Source organism: Amblyomma americanum, chromosome 6, assembly GCF_052857255.1.
Source record: "Amblyomma americanum isolate KBUSLIRL-KWMA chromosome 6, ASM5285725v1, whole genome shotgun sequence".
In the NCBI taxonomy this organism is placed as follows: domain Eukaryota; kingdom Metazoa; phylum Arthropoda; class Arachnida; order Ixodida; family Ixodidae; genus Amblyomma; species Amblyomma americanum.
In genome coordinates this window covers 40,714,531-40,731,386 of record NC_135502.1, presented here as the reverse complement: position 1 = coordinate 40,731,386, position 16,856 = coordinate 40,714,531, and the positions used below count along the sequence as shown (strand labels likewise).

General features: G+C 44.1%; 1 protein-coding gene across 2 annotated transcripts in view; it reads left to right on the top strand.

The window, feature by feature from the left end:
- The window catches only part of GPHR (Golgi pH regulator), a 32,740-nt gene extending 21,771 nt beyond the window's left edge, over window positions 1-10,969 (top strand). For both annotated transcript variants that reach the window (XM_077669181.1, XM_077669182.1), the window contains exons 11-16: window positions 1,145-1,240; window positions 2,556-2,645; window positions 3,581-3,646; window positions 3,877-3,935; window positions 6,113-6,278; window positions 10,804-10,969. In XM_077669181.1, coding sequence (XP_077525307.1) covers window positions 1,145-1,240; window positions 2,556-2,645; window positions 3,581-3,646; window positions 3,877-3,935; window positions 6,113-6,260 — 459 coding nt within the window. In that variant the 3' untranslated portion in view covers window positions 6,261-6,278; window positions 10,804-10,969. The remainder of the gene's footprint in view (window positions 1-1,144; window positions 1,241-2,555; window positions 2,646-3,580; window positions 3,647-3,876; window positions 3,936-6,112; window positions 6,279-10,803) is intronic.
- The last annotated feature ends 5,887 nt before the right edge of the window (window positions 10,970-16,856 follow it).

Sequence of the window (16,856 nt, the reverse complement as noted above, 5' to 3'; positions counted from 1 at the left end):
TATTTTGTCTTTTCGGTAATAATTTTTATCGATATATAATCTGCTGTCAACGCTTTTGGGTTGGCTGTTTATTTCTTCAATAAGAAAGAAGATAAACATTTATTTCGCCAGCCTGTGGAGCCAGTGTAGGTAGTCTTGATTCGGTGCTAGGCGGCCGGGAGCCCTTGTTCCTCGGCGACCTTGAGAGCCCACTCCACGGCCCAGAGCTGGGTCTCTGGACTGGAGCAGAGCAGCACGGCATTCCACCACTAGGGGGTCCGAAGCTGCATTAAGCCCAGTGGAGCCGGGCCCTTCAGACAGGCCCAAATTACGTGATGTTGTGTGGGTGCTGTCTGGCACATTTTCGGGAATATTGGCCAGGGTAGATGAGAGAGAAAATGAGAGGGGAAGGTAATGATTATGTTTTGAAGGTGGCACCAGGGGTTTGCGTGGGCCTTAGATATTTGTGGGGTCGGGGTAAAGCTGTCGGAGGGATCGGTTGGCCTCATTTCATGACGTCACCCTACACTACCGTCAATAAAAATGTGTGAACAATAAAAATGCATAGTGTTGTGACTGCTGTGCTGTGCTGCAGCACAGTACTGTGACAGATGCTTCAAGCAGCTCCAAGCTATTGTGTGTTGGTGGCGTCTGCTGGCTGGAAAGACGGTCACCTCTATACAGTCCTTTGAAATAGGTTAGCACTAAAAAAGACGAATACAAGGCGAGAGAACAACGACACAGAAAAGAGCGCTTTGTCATCGTTCTCTCGCCTTGTGTTCGTTTTTTTCAGCTCTAACCTATTTCAAAGAAATGTCTAACCAACTAGCCCAGTACCAAGTTTTCTATGCAGTCTTTGCGTGATTTATGGTGCTAGCTTTTATCAAAGGGCATTTTATGTTTTTTTGAGCTTGTGTAGAAACTTCAGAAGGTAGTCCCAATGGTTCGTTTTGATGTGGCTCCCTTAGGTGAACAGTAACTACCTGTTCGTTCACTGACACCAGTAGGTGCATGGTTATGGGTTCCTAGATTTGCTGGTCCGCTGTTATTGTCTGGCCTCACATGCATGTGCGCACATACACAAACACTACTTTTGCCCTGCTTTATATTTGTTTCTAATTTCTCTTTTTGTTTGTGCGTTGGTATTTTTTTGTTCTTTTTGCAGTGCACAATCAACATTGTGTTTGATCGTGTCGGGAAGGTGGATCCTGTCACAAGAGGAATGCAGATTGCTGTGCACTACATGGGATTTGACGTTGATGTGAGTAGATGCCTTCGTTTCCTCTTTTCTTTTCATCTCCCATCTCGCTCAACTCCTGTAAATTGTCACAGCAGGCATGATTTTAGAGATTCCATTCTGTAATGAAAGGAGGCTGACAGAGAAGATTAGCCGCGTACTCGAGATTTACAGTCGTGGCCCATTAATGCATTAATATTGATAGCTCAAATTATAAACAATTTTTTCCAGGGACTAAACTTTTTCAATGTATTTACACCTCATAAATATGGAAACTGGCTGTTCGGACAGTAGAGAGGTGAAAATGAACAAAGCCCACTGGGGTCTATATATTTTTGTTGCTTATTAACATGGACAATGATAAAAACAAAATTTAGACTTTAGACTCCCTAACTGTATCTTTTCTTTTCTGTATTTTGAATGCAGGACACCAGTGACAGGCACTGTGGAAATGCAATTGCCTGAGCAATGGCCCCCTTTTCTTTGTGAGGTTTCCTGCCTTACGGTGCCAAGATGCATGGTCAACATGCTTTACCGTGTGTTATATTGCGTGAATGACTATGAAGAAAACTCTGCAACTTATGCTACATTGCAGGCCGCATTCAGCACTTGTGAGCCAACTGGGTGCAGATATTTACTAGCGCTTTATCAGATTTCGAAAGCCATAGTAGGAGATATCTCATTTAAGATGCCATCATGTGCCTCATAGACCGCTACCCGCTTCAAACCGCACCACATTATTTTAGCGATAATGGTAACTAGGATAGTACACTTGGTGCTCCCAAATTTTCTGCATTGCCGCCCCCCCACTATGCACAGAAGCGAACCTTAATCACAAAAGTTTTTATTTTGCTTTTTATTTTTTTTTTATGATTCATTATTGTGGACGACTCACTTTATGGAATGGTTTGCTCAGGAACCATTGTGTCTGTATAAACAAGGCACGACTATACAGGAACACCCTGATTTCGAGTGTATATGGAATGGTTTGCTCGGGAACCATTGTGCCCGTTTTAACGAGGCACGACTATACAGGAACACCTTGATTTCGGGTGTTTGCTTTACATAGATAAATGTTGTTCGATTTCATTGAAAAACATGAGCCAACTGCTGACTGTAACATTGACTAATTTCTATGGCAAAATTTGCATTCTGCTTGCATGTTCCAAAGAAGGTACTACAGTGTACGGTTTGGCAGAAGTCCCGGGAGTAAAGGCATTTGTTTAAAAAAGAAAGATGCCAGGCATGTCCTCTGTGAAGGTTGAACTTGTAAATCCCTTTTTTTATATTTACAAATTGTACATGTCTTCGAGAATATGCTTGTTTTCTCTATTTTCAGGTGAAATTTTGGTCGCAGCACATATCCTTTATCTTAGTCGGCATTATTGTTGTCACGTCCATACGAGGTCTTCTCATAACACTGACTAAGGTGTGTTGAACTGCTTGTTCTTCCGTTGGGTTAGTCATTATTTGTTCCTTTCGCTCTTGTAACTTTTGTGCTCACCAATTATTTCTATATAGCTGTACATCAAAATCAGCATTAAAAAAGAAATGAAAGGCAAGAACAGAAACAGATTGTGGATGCATTATAGAATAGTAAAATGGTAACATTTTTGGCTGGTGGCATCATGTTATGTATTGTGGAATGATCGAAGAAAGCAAAGTTAATGCTGCCTCTGCCAACTGGTGTTCAACTAAAAACCTGCTTCCAAGTTCTTGCCAAATGCACATCAATGCATGGTGTCAAAATTTTGGCATATAATGTTGAAAGTGGACAGTTATTTTGTAGTCAGGTAGATCTACATTTGAAGAAAATCGTCTCTGCAGAAATCTTCGAACTTGTGTATTTTTCACACTACAAATGTAGTTTACCAGAACATTGGGTTAAAAATCTCAAAACAGGCATTTAGAGCTCTTGCTGTACTTGAAGTCTTGTCATCATGTGCAGTGCATGCGATATTTAGGGAGCACTGGCATAACTCTGGTAGACTGCCATCACTGCATGTTTCTAGATGGAGAAGATGATTACAGCCTGTCCTCATAACGTAGTAAGAATGCAGGTGGTCATGAAAGCTTTCAGTACATGAAGGCTGTAAAAGCGTCAGTGCACCCACTGAATGGTTCTATGAATTAGAAGATGCAAACTTGAGATAATTATTAATGACAAAGGGGGGGCTCAGTTTAATGAGGCTTTAACGAAGTGTATTTAACCACACTGATATATCCTAAACTTATCTGATGAGTCGGACATGAGTTTAGTCTTTTACTTGGGTACTGCTAGCTGCACTTGGTTTTTGTAAGCACAAGATCATGCTTCTTTTTTTTTTTTTTGTACTGTGGAGTGATGTGAGTATTTTTCCGCAGTTTTTCTATGCGATTTCAAGCAGCAAGTCATCCAACATCATCGTCCTGGCTCTTGCCCAAGTCATGGTATGCCCTGTTCAAGCTCTCTTGTGCACTGCTACCTATTTTTAAATGCCTGAATGAATTTTATTTTTGGCCCTTGTTTCAATCAAAAGCTCTACATTTGAAACAGTTTACCTCAGTCAAGCTATGGAAGGTAGCAGCAGTCATGATTTACCATCTCAAAAGCACCTGTACAATAACAAATAAAAATTGAGGCTTTCTAGTTTATGTTCACTATTTTCTGCTTGTTTCAGGGGATGTACTTTGTTTCTTCGGTGCTTCTGATAAGGATGAATATGCCTGCAGAATACAGGTGAGACCTGAAGCGGTTGTTTCTTGTGAACGATGCACTTTACAGCTCATATCCTGCACATTTGTGTTTGAAAAAAAATGTCTTGCTTTGAAACAGTTGCCTCGTTGATCACATTTTTGTCATCTTTGCTCACCTTGGCTAGCAGTGACACTGTCGATATAATCTCAACAGCTGCACTGTTCTGCGCTGTTAAATTGTACCTGAAGAAGAAATCCTAAAACATTCGACAGATTCACTGTTTCTGCCGCCCACTTAAAGAGTGTTGAAGACAGTTGGGGTTGCCATTAAGCCTTCACAGTTTAGATATTAAGTGGGCACATTCAGTGCAGGACAGTGCGGAAAGAACACCAGTAGAAGCCGCTGTCACGCAGTGGAACTTCAGTATGATAGGAATTCGTAAAATTCCTTGGCCAAAGTGCATTGTATGCAATATGCAGAATTTCTGGCATTCCGAACACTCTCCCGTGCCTCTAGAATGATATGAACACAAAAGCCGTGACTGCATCTGCGAGCAGCTTTGTGCTCATACAGCCATCTGCATGATCACAAGTGGCACAGTGCATACCTGCAGTGATTGAGTGGTAATGCGCTGCACACATTATGGATGCTGTGATCACCACTCATGCAGTACGTACCACAAGCATTGAGCACTGGCACGCAGCCGTGAATAAACCTGTCAGCGATAAATAGATTTTTCTGAATGCATTTCCTGTGCTTCAGCATGTGGATTTTGTTGTTTTACAGCGATAGCTTTAAACAGCCCATTTCTGAATTTTACATCGTAGTAGTAGCAGTAGTAGTATGTCATAGTATGTCGTAATCGTCGGTGTAACTGGTGAGTGCATTGCCATGGAAACCATTCTGAGGGTGGTTAACGGGGAAGGATGAAGGTATGATGTGAGCTGAGGATCCGTAACCAGAGAATGGTTACTGTGGAAGGGGGAGGATATGGTGAGAGCGTTATAAGGCAGAACCAGTGGGTGGTTGCTATCGGGACCAGCCAGAGGGTAGTTACCCTGGAAGGAGGAGAAGGATTACTGTGGAAGGAGGAGAGTATGGTGAGAGCGCAAGTGTAAGCAGAGGTTGCTTACCACGGGAACCGCACGGATGGTAGTTACCTTGGAAGGAGGCAAACGTTGCGACGGCATAGCGGACATGATCCATATGGTATGGACATGTCCGAGCTTTGGACAACTTGACCGAACAGATGAGTCCTGGGAAGCACTGCTTCACAATGAGGACGAAACTAAACAACGTGAAGTCATCCGTCTCGCCCTTGCCGCTGCTGAGATCCAAGAGATCCCGGTCGACGGCTGAGGGGGAGGACATGGCTGGGACCGAGCGGCGCCTCGGATACCCATCATCCTTTTGACGGGTGCTAATAAATGTTATTTCTCTCTCTGGAAGGAAGGAGGAGGGTTGCATTGGCAGGAGTAGGGTATTGCTAGAGTGTAGAAGTGCATAACCGGAGGGTGGTTGCCATGGTAGGAGGAGGGAGGGTATGGCGAGAATGGAGGAATGTAGCACAATCAATCTGCGGCAGCTGCTGTGGAGCATTCTGGCCAAGGAGAAGGTCATTGGTAGTGGTGCGTGCTTAGAGTGGCAGTCTGGAGAGGAGAGCTAGCTGAAAAGTGAATATGTGTGGGAAACTAAAAAGTGCGCTTTACAAATATACAGATTTGAACTTGCTCTCATGTTCTTTACCTCAACATATCATAAAGTACAAATACCTTAACAGCTGTCGCTGAATTTTGCATTAAACAGGGTAGAATGAGCAAGAAAAGAAATAAAATTTATATTGCCCAGCCCGCACCCGCGTTACATGATAGTAACGGTCCTGTCAAGTTTTTTTTTATTGTTATACAAATTTCGGATGATACACATATCTTTAAGTGTTCCGTGAGATTCATAGCGCAGAGATTCTACTGTTGTATAGCTGGTGGTGACGGGGATGATAGCAGCAGGAAGGAATTCTAGAGATGACAAGCCATTTATGCCACTTTGAGTCCTTTCTTGCATCACATCATGCTCTTGAGAACTTTTGACATCATCATGCCTTGTTTTCAGTACCTAATTTTCTTCCCCTCTCCAGCCATGCCCATTGATAGGACAGTGTGCCTGCTCCCACTCTCTCTGTGCTGTGAATTGTAAACCTCCTTTCTTCCACCCTCTGCCAGGTCCATCATCACTGAGGTGCTGGGTGAGCTGCAGTTCAACTTCTACCACAGGTGGTTCGATGTGATCTTCCTGGTCAGCGCACTCACGAGCATCGGCTTTCTCTACCTGGCCCACAAGCAAGGGCCCGAGCGGGACGCAGTGTCATAACCTGGCTTCTGTGATAAGGTGGCAATAGTTATTCCATTCAGTAACACTGAGTTTTACTTTTTATTGCCATTTGATAGTGCTGTTTGAACCTCCTCATGGGCACTACCTTTGTTGCTATCAGCACGAAAGCTTTGGAAGTGTGATAGTTAGTACACTGGTATTCGCTAGCAAAAGGGTCGCTCATGTAAAGTTCCAGAAACAGTTCTGTACCTACCGGGAAGTTCATACCAACGTTTCAGTCATGCATAGGTCTTTCAGAGGCTATCTCGTACAGTAGCAGATTGCTGAAAGAGCTGGCATGTACTAACAATATTTAGATTGATTTCTGTACATAGATGTAACTTCAGTAATAAGATTTAATCAGTCTTAAATACAGTAGGTGCAAAAATGGGTGTGGTAAACTTAGACATTGCTACCGCGTAATACCATACATACTCGTTTAGGGGCCGCAGTTTTTTTCCCCGAGATTTTGACGGGGTGCAGCTCTTACACGAGTCAGGCCTATATCTATCCACAAAAGCGTTGCACTGTTGCTATGACTGCTCTAAAATATTATGTAAACACTGCTAAAGGACCACACATAATTTATTCAAGGAAATTTCTCGTCATTTTCGCTCTGGCAGCTACTCGAAGAGCTCATCTCATGGACGCCTTCCCATAGGTAGTTGTCTTTGGTGCGGTCCGTCTAGTTCGATATTCCAGTCATCTTGATTCGAATTCCAGTCTGCGCCGAATGGAGAACACATTCTGGTTCATAAAGCATTGAAGCCATCCCTACTTGCTTTAAAATTCGGAAGCGGAATGCCCATGTGGCGAGCGATGGCAATGGCTTTCACGTGGATCATCTCCGTCGACACTGCATAGCCGTTTTTCCTTGTTGTCGTGACGTACCCCAGAAGTTCCTTTTCAAGCTCCGGAAACTTGCGCTTCTTTCTACTGAATGCTTTCCGGTTTCGGTTCGTACCTGCGAGCTGTTCTTTCAGTTGCTGCACTGACGCAAACACTTCTCGTTGATGTCAAACTTGCGTCCAGCCACCCGCTTGCCGTGTTCTTCGGCTTAAGCAACGACTTTCAGCTTGGAAGGCTGCAGTGTACGTCACCGCACGCAATGACCACAATGCACCAACACGCTGCCCATGACCATAGCACCACACAAAGAAAAAATGGCTTCCGGGGCAAAACGGTTGCAAAAACAAGACCGTGTCCCCAAGTGATCTCAAAGCACTGATGATGATAGAGGGTTGAAAGCAGCTAGCGCCATCTAGTTGCGATGTGTGAAATTTAACTTTTGCTGGTGCACGAATTTTCACACTTGGCTAAGAAATTTTTATTATTTTTTTTTCGAAATTTCGGCTCCAAAGTTGGGAGCGCGGCCTTTACTTGGGGCCTTCCTTACACGAGTATATACGGTGCCTTGTGAATGAGGGCAGTGCACGAGCATTGTACTGCAGCACCAGTTGAGGCTATACAAATGCTTGTCATGCTTATATTCCAGCTACGAAGTGCAGAACGTGTACCGTTATCAGTGCGAGTAAATGCTTTTTTCTTATTGTTATTAGGCACTTGTAACCACACTTTGTATCATTTGTTTGCACCTATTTGTTAAAGTTTGGTTTCACTGACAGTAATGCTTTATTAGAGGGACTATAGTGTGACATCAACTATCTGTGGCAGTTCGTCATGCACTTCTCAGCAGCACACCTAATGGCAGTTTCACAGTGAGCAAGTGTTTTGGCTGAGGCATGTCACCGGCATATTAATTCATTACAAATCACAAATGCAACAAAAAGTTCGAGCTTGCCTCTTCCGCACGTTTAGCTCAGCCGTGAACAGGCTACTACGCGGAGGCGGCTGCAAATGTGGTCGCAGCCAAACCCGTGGACGTATTCTAATATCTTTCCCGATTTGGTAAATCCGTATTGTCAGCTATGCGGCGAGCCTGCCACCTTAGACCGCATAATCTGGGACTGCACGGAGGATCCGTCTTCTCCGGCAGGTCTAGTCACATCTCCCACGCTTGAAAAATGGAAAGCTGTTGTCGCCAGCCCGGACGTTCAGTCCCGGGCCACGGCAAGAGCTCAGGAGATCGCCGACAGACTTACACTGCCGGCCACCTGGAGCGGCTAAAGCAACCCAAGAAGATCACGATCTTCTTGTTGGCAATAAAGTTTTCTCTCTCTCTCTTGATTTTGTTGCCACATGCAGCCGGCCTAGTCATTGCAAGGAAACTCTAACATTTCACTTGATGTTGTGAATTCATTCACTGTAGCTCAAGATAGAAATTTATTCAGTTTTGGTTCCTCGGCAAAAGCTAGCTTCACGTGCTGAACAAATTGGAAGGTATTTTATAGGGGCCATGTTACAGTGAAACCTTGTTTAGGTGTACCTCGTGAAACCATGAAAAAATTACGCGCAAAGTGGCTGTACGTGCTAACTGAAAATATCTTAAATATACCCGTTTACCTAATAAAGGATGATAGCTGCACTATTCCATAAATTCCATAAAGAAAAGCACATGTGGAACCTTTTATTCACTTAGGATCACTGAAATCCATGGTTCTGTCTACCGCTGAGTGGCCTCGAGGCTAGTGTAGCGTCGAAGGCATTTTAACCAGATCCAGTTTCTCCATTAGGCATCGACTGTTTTTGTCTGAACAAGCAAATCATGTATAGCCCATGTGCAATTTTTCATCAGTAAAGCCTGTGTTTGTCTTCGTTTTCCTCGTTGGTGCATTTAAAAGGAATGACGTTTTGTCAGTGACAGAGGCAGCAGTGTTATTATATTGGACCACGCTGGAAAAGTCTCAGCTTCACATATATGACTCTAAGCATCACTGGGTAACAATTCGTACAGCGCCTTCCTACAGCAAAACTTTTGCGAAGCCCTTCACAGACACAGCAGCTTTTCCAGGCAGTGAAAAAATGGCTATTGGGGCGGAGCGTCCATAAATGTAATTTCGCCAAATAGTTTAGCCGCATGACAGTGCGCTTGGCCACCTGGCGTGTTGCTCTCCATGCTGTAACTTCATTTCATCGATGTAAAACCTCTTGATAATTTGAAAGTTCTGCCACGCTTTGAACTCTGCCTTCACCACACCCCATCCTCACCCTATCTCCACGGGCCCCTTTCTCGCCCGCATTTCTGCATGACATTTGGTTCTCCACGGTTCCCGTCACCCTTGGCAACACGCAGGGATTGTGTTTTTCCTTTTTTTTGTCTTTTTCATTAGCGTCATTTTCTTCCTAAACTCAGTGTAATGAACATTCTGTGCTGCACTTATGGCACTTTGCACTACTGCTATGCAGTGCTTTTGTGTGATCAACGGCAGCAAGTGGCCTGAAAACAGCTACAGTTATTATGACACCACAAAGAGAGCATGGCGGCTTGTGCAAGAAGCAGTGGCTCTCCAGCATTGGAAGAGAGAATTTTGTTCCGACGTCGGCACCAAATGCATGAGGTTTAGTGGGAACCGAGTCGGAGATTCCATGCTACTACGTCCTAAGCGGAACTACCACTTTTTGAGAATTCCACAATATTCAAGGATTCAAATCTATATATAGGCTGCAGTTAAAGCGTGCAAAGTTTTTCTGGGCTAGCATTTAGAATGGTCATGTGATCGAGGATTAAATTTTAGGCTTCTCCTTACAGCACTAGAGATGTGCAAAGAAGCTCGACGTGACGTCACAGATAGTAAGATTTCAAATTTCCACTGCCATCAACCGCACCCATCTGATGCTGCCAAACAACGCATGGCTTTCTTCCTTCAAAGCAAGCAAGTGCCGGTACCATAGATAACGTCATCATAGGCCCGCCATTTGGTGCGTGCGCTGCGGAGAAGCTTGAATGCCGTCTCGATTTTCACCAGCAATTGCGTTACCATTTCAGATGCTAGCCCGAAAGGATTTCGCATGCTTTACCTGCAAGTTTCACACATTCTACCCCTTTAATCTCACCGAATTCTAAAAGCTCTGCAGATGCCCTTTAACAAGACTTTACTGTATTAATTTGCTCTAAATAAAATGCTCACAAATAGAGCCTGTTTCCTTTTAGTTTGAGCAATACAGAAATTTTCTTATGTATTGTTGCCCCCCTGTTTTAAGTAAAGCCAATTACATGTGCTGGCATTTCATCATGGGCCATTTATTGCATCTGAAGAGAAGGAGTCCTAACTGAAGCTGCACAAAGTTTTTGTTACTTATTTTCATGATAAGATAAAAACTACCACATTTTGTTAGGTTTATAGGCATCTCAAATCGTGAATCTCTCAAACACGTGCAGGTTTATTTGTGATTCTGTGAAAAACGAGTGAGAAGAGAGAACAGAAGCCTGCATCAGTGTTCATTGCTTATGGACGGAATTAATGATGTGGCTGATAATTGTGCATTTCAAAGTGATTAGCCTCCTCTTCTCTTGTCTGAGCCGTGCCGTGTGATCCTGTCAAAAAGCGTGGCATGGGTAGTTAGGCACATATCTGTAGCTTCATTGCAATGTGCATACTTCATTTCATTATTGCTGACTTTTTAAATTTTGTTCTCTTTTCAGGCCAGACATTGATTCTTCAGCGCTTTGTGCTTCTCACAAGATGTGTGAACACTTGACGACGCTTGGTTGGCCAAACCGCAATGGGATTATTAACAATGTTATCGGTGACGACTGGTTTGACAAAACTATACACATAGTGTGGCATAATAAACTTTAGTATAAATTTTGTTAGTCTAGTGTATTTAATGGAATACCCAAAGGTGGAATATGTTAAGGCAGGAGTCGTTCATTAGTAGGGGTGTGAAAATATTCAGAAATTTCGAATAACAAATTAGATATTATTCAATTATTCAGGTGATTAAATAGCACATGTTCAAAATGATGTATTTGAATACTTTGAATAATTCGAATTTTTCGAATTCTAAAAAATTGGCAAGAGATATGAATAAGGCAACAAAAAAAAAGTGTGCACATAGTGCCTGGGAGCATCGTGCCTTTCCTGGTAACCAGAAATGTGGAGTGAAGCTGTCCAGGCATTGTCTGTAGCTCTGCTAGATGTCAGTTCCGCTTTCAGCCTGAGCGCGATACCTGAGACCGGTGTTCCTCCACGCGTACAATATGCAGTTTGTATTGTCATCTGAAAACCCCATCCAGCAAGAAGCACACTTAGCGGGAGGTTGCAAGCAGATTGAAAACCGTTCCGAGGCTCGTTTGCGGCTGTGAGGTTTTAATTTTGGCTAGCCAACACAATTAAAGCCGACTGACATGGTGACAACTAGTTTGGCTGTTCTGCAGTGTCGCTGCAAATAAAATTGGTGCGATAAGCTGGTAGAAGGCGTCGCAGCGCCTTGTCCTGTCAATATGCCTCGAAGTTGATACCTGGCTAGAAGTTCTAGCAAAGCGAATGTGCCTTATTCCGTGAACGAAGCAGAGTCTGCTTGAAGATGAAGTGTAAAGCGCTCAGAAACGAGCCAGTATTCAGATGCCACACCAAGGTCAAATAACGACAACAAGAAATTATAAAAGAAACCTTCACCACGCTCAAGTTCACGTGCTCAACTTATGTCCTACACGACGACACAGGTTTTCAAGGGTCGAAGCATGGATGTACGTCAAGCAATCTGTTCAACACACGACCGTTGGGAGCATCCACTTGGTGCACCACGCAGCCTGTTACATGTCTCCTTGCCACTGCCGGCTGGGTGCAGTGTGGTGAAGGGCGAGCATGGAGCAACTTCGGAGTTAGGCATGGACGTTAAAATTGTTAAAAATTATTTTATCTCATAGAGCAAAAAATGTTCCGATTAAGCTTTTTTAATTGGATCTCGTTGAATAGTCCTATGCGATGTGCCATCTCGCATCTTTTTACTGCAACCAACTCGCTCCGCAATTTCACGTTAAATACACCTTTTTAATAAGTTTGCCTGTGTGGGCGCAGCCATATTTTCACTGAGCTGTGACTGCAGCATTTTAATTGGCTAATTGCGCAGAGGTAGTTTGCTGCGTGTGCGCAGCACAGTCAAAAACACATGCATAATCATGCGGTCATGTTGCAAACTATGAAAAGGTTTGTATACAGCAAAAAAAAGCAGTTTTTTCCAAGTTTAGAAGTTTATGAGGGACGCGATTTATGTTTGTGGCCCAAAACATATTTATCGGTTTCGTCGCCTTCTGGACAGCATGGGAGAATAGTTTGACTGCTGTATGAATAAATATTTTTCTAAAAATAATTCAAATTATGAATTCATAGTCCTTTCTGCATTTTTTATTCATGTAAAAATAAACGGAATTCTTATGCATTCATACTTGTAGACCCAATTTCTTTCAGTTGTCTGATAAGAATCCAATGGTGATGCATAGAATGCCTGATTAAAAAAATTTTTTATTACTCTGTTTTGCTATCAACTGTGAACTTCAAGATGGCGGCCATGGTGTGAAAAATATCTTATCTACCCCTCTCTATAGACACCGATCAATGCCGAATACAAGGCATCTACTCCAATCTACTACACATGACACAATGCCACGCCCAAGAGAATACTCTCACAAAAGAGCAGCGGGAGGCCTTGCTGCTCAGCTCGGACCCTGCAGTACAGATCATTAGTTGGGCCCGGGCTGTCGTCCAGGCCGAGAAACTCATTTAATCCCACCCCACCATAATTAAAAATGAACTTTTTCTCCACCATAAAAAACAAGCTACGAGAGCGTTTACGGATTTGCCACAGTGTTCCAATAGACAGATTTTTTTTTTTTTTGAAGAATCAAGATGGTCGAGCGCAAAGTCTGGGCCAGTTGGCGTGGAATGACCTAGAAGCCAGTTCTCGTTAAGAGGATGAGCGTCGGCTTTTTAAGGTGGCAGCTACGGGCTTAGAATTGGACCTATTCAATTTCCGGTAAGGTGTAAGCCCATGTGTTTTCCGTTGATAACTCTGTACTAATTGCTGGTGCTTGATATAGATCGTAATTTGCCTTTTCATAGTTCATAGAACGATTCCATTGTATTGCATGATGGATGACCTGGTTATTCGCCTGACTAGTGGCTTAAGGTCTTCTTCAGGGCGAAAGGGGTTCTTTAACCCTTTTTAAAGGGGCTAACCCTGTTTGCGCTACACTCTTATTTCTTTACCCCTGCTGTGCCCAGGCATGGAAAATGTCGGATAAGAGTTATGAAATTCCTTCCAGGATTTCATCACTAATGGTCCTTTCATTGCAGAAATGGAAAAAAACTGATTAAAAAAAAAAGACGATTACAGCATAATGAAATCCAGCTAATTATGATGATTTCTGGATGTCTAAAGATTTATAAAAAAAAGTCAGAAATGCGGAAACACATGCAGTGAATAAAGCAAAAGCTGCTCCGTCATCTGTAGTGCAGCTTGACGACTGCAGAAACTTTAGGCTGCTCTCCTGATACAGTTAGCCTTTGCATGGATTTATCTTCCAGCAGGCCCCCTGCATCTCTGGCGTCTGACACTTTTATCCTGCTTTGATAAGTACCTTGGAATATACCATTTCTTCGTGTATGTTGTGTTCTAATAGCGCACGTGTACCTGTAATTTCCCGCGCGGTCAATTTCTGTTAAAAGCCGCCGCGGTGGCTCAGTGGTTATGGTGCTCGGCTGCTGGCCCGGAAGACGCGGGTTCGATCCCAGCCGCGCCGGTCGCATTTCGATGGAAACCATATGCTTGAGGCCCGTGTGCTGTGTGATGTCGGTGCACGTTAAAGAGCCCCAGGTGGTCGAAATTGTCCGGAGCCCTCCACTACGCCGTCCCTCATAGCCTGAGTCGCTTTGGGACGTTAAACACCATAAACCAAAAAATTTCTGTGCAATAAAATGGCGTCTCCAAGTGCCTTTACCTTGAACGGCAACGCTGTAAAGTACCGAAGCGTCATGTGCTTGAGTAAGCTGAGGCTACGGAGTGAGTGATCTGACTCATCTGAGACTGTGGAGGCGGAGTGTGTTGGTCGCGCTTGAAGGGGCCTTGAAAGGGGGTCTCAACAAAGATGTGATGTGCCTGGGACGCTAAAGGATGCCGCTTCACAAATAACCTCCGGCAAGAATTTTTTAGATGCGTTTTGTGGAAGCTGAGTTATCTGTAGTCTAAATTTGAATTTGCTCGTCTTCGCGCCTTTCCATCTCTCGTCCACCACTGCAGGTCGCCGCTAGGCGTGGAAGCGGGAGTTTTTAAAAATGTATTGTAAATTACCGGCTCGCTTTAGACGTCTTGTACGCGGCATGAACGCTCGTTGACCTGTACTCTACATAATGCGAGCATTTTATAGCCAACCTCAAACACACTTTGCAGGGACCCTTTGAACTCTCATATAGACGTTGATCCACTCTGAGAGGGCAGTTTGATGGCTAAAATGGCTGCAGAAGAAAATAGTTTTTTTTTTTTCGCATTGCAAACGGAGCGCGCACCGTTGGAATTAAAGAGTTGGGATTTGTACACACTTTCAGCTCAATTCTTGCCTCACATGTATGGTTGGTGCAGATGCTCGTCGCGGCGTGTACTCAATCACGCGACGACGCTGCAGGATGTGCACGAGTTTCAACCATGTGCGCGCGGACGGACAAATGCTCATCAGCGACTCTGCGGAGGTCATTATATGGGCCATGGACTGTACAAGGACTTCCTTTTATTCAGTACGGAATTTATGACAGCTCTACAGTACTTTCATAGCACCGCTTTTGACGTTTGGTCATCTGTTCAGGCGAATCCGGTTCAACTATACTTGTGAATGTAATTGTTTAATAACCGAACATGTTCTAATTTATTTTCTGGTTATATGTGCCAATTACTCTATGTTGACTAAAATGACACACCCTGTATATAAGGGTGTTCAAACTTACATGAGTATAGTCGCCTAAATTTTGTGTGCCTGTTTTCTTCGTAATGATGCGTAAGGCGTTATATATACATGGATTCCCACGTGGTATTCTCCTACGACCGCTAAATAATTTATAATCGAATTTCTTTCTCGTGCTGTTTTGGTTTCGACAGCCGAAAGATGACTATGACGTCGTGTGCTTATAGGTCACGTACGTGAGACATGAAAAACTGCGATATAAACGCTGCTTCGTCGTGTTAATTCGCCACAGTGCTACAGGCAGCCTGCCTGAAGATTGGTTCATGGGGGTTTAACGTCCCAAAGCAACTCGGGCTATAAGAGACGCCGTAGTGAAGGGCTCAGGAAATTCAGATCACCTGGGGTTCTTTAACGTGCACTGACATCGCACAGTGCGCGGGCCTCTAGAATTTCGCCTCCATCGAAATTCGACCGCCGCGGCCGGGATCGAGCCCGCGTCTTTCGGGCCGGCAGCCGAGCGCCGTAACCACTCAGCCACCAACTCAAAGACGGAATGACAACAAATATCGAAACAGTGATTATATTGCAGTTGTTTCATGCCTCACGTGACCTAAAAGCGTACGTTGACGTCACAGTCACGATTCGGGATTACCCAGGTTCGAACCCGACCGCGGCGGCCGCGTTGCGATGGAGGCGAAACGCAAAAGGCGCCTGTGTGCTGTGCGATGTCAGAGCGCGTTAAAGATCCCCAGGTGGTCGAAATTATTCTGCAGCCCTCCACTACGGCACCTCTTCTTTCACTCCCTCCTTTACCATGACAGAAAAATTCGATTATAAATTATTTAGCGGTCGTAGGTGAATCACCCGATGGTGATTCATGCATAGTAGTGTCTTCCGCATCATTGTAGGGCAGAAAGCATGCTACCAAATCTAGGTGTCTATGCTCCTTTAAACTTCCTAATTTTTTTTTTTTTTAAACACGGTGATGCGCAGCTCATGAAAGTCAATTTTTGTAAGTAGGTTATGCGGCCAGGCGGACTCAGAGTGAACCTACAGTTGTAATCGTCAGTCGTCTAATTAGCTAAAATCAATAAACTTTTTCATTAATTGGAGCTAGTGTGCATGTTGTAGATTACTCCAATGAGTAGAATCCTAGCGCGCGCGTGTTCAGAGATATTCGCCTCAAAATATCGCGCACAATCCCCGTCATTGCGCATGCTTTATGAGCTGTGATGGACGGTGCAAAACTCATCCTGGAGATAACTGTTCTCGTTTGAGTCACGCTGGGCACGGTTGTGCTTCACATCGATCGTCACTGCCTCGCATTCGTATAACTATATTCGAGAATTGAGTTGAAAATTAGGAGCCGAATATCTCAGAACACGTGCGTGCCAAGATAATTCCGCGCAATGGGGTAGTTTATAGGAATACGGGCACGGCGTGTTTTCAAAATGATCATGCCCGCCAGCTTTAAGCGTATTAGTAAATTTAAATTAATTACCAGGTTGAAAAGGACATGCACCCTTGCACACTGTCCGCCTGGTCACACGCACGCACACACGCGCACACACACACAATACACACACACAGTCACACTATAGCCGTAAAAACTACAGCGGTATCCATCGACCTCGCATAAAAAGAAGACGGGTCGATTGGTAACGCCAACACCAGCAGGGGAATCGCACCGTTACAAATAGCGCTTCCGCGCTACACGGAAGCGGAAGTGGATGGCGCGCGCGTGCTTCCCCGTTTCGGCCGGAGAACGCAGGCCGCATACTCAACGTATACGTAACCACACC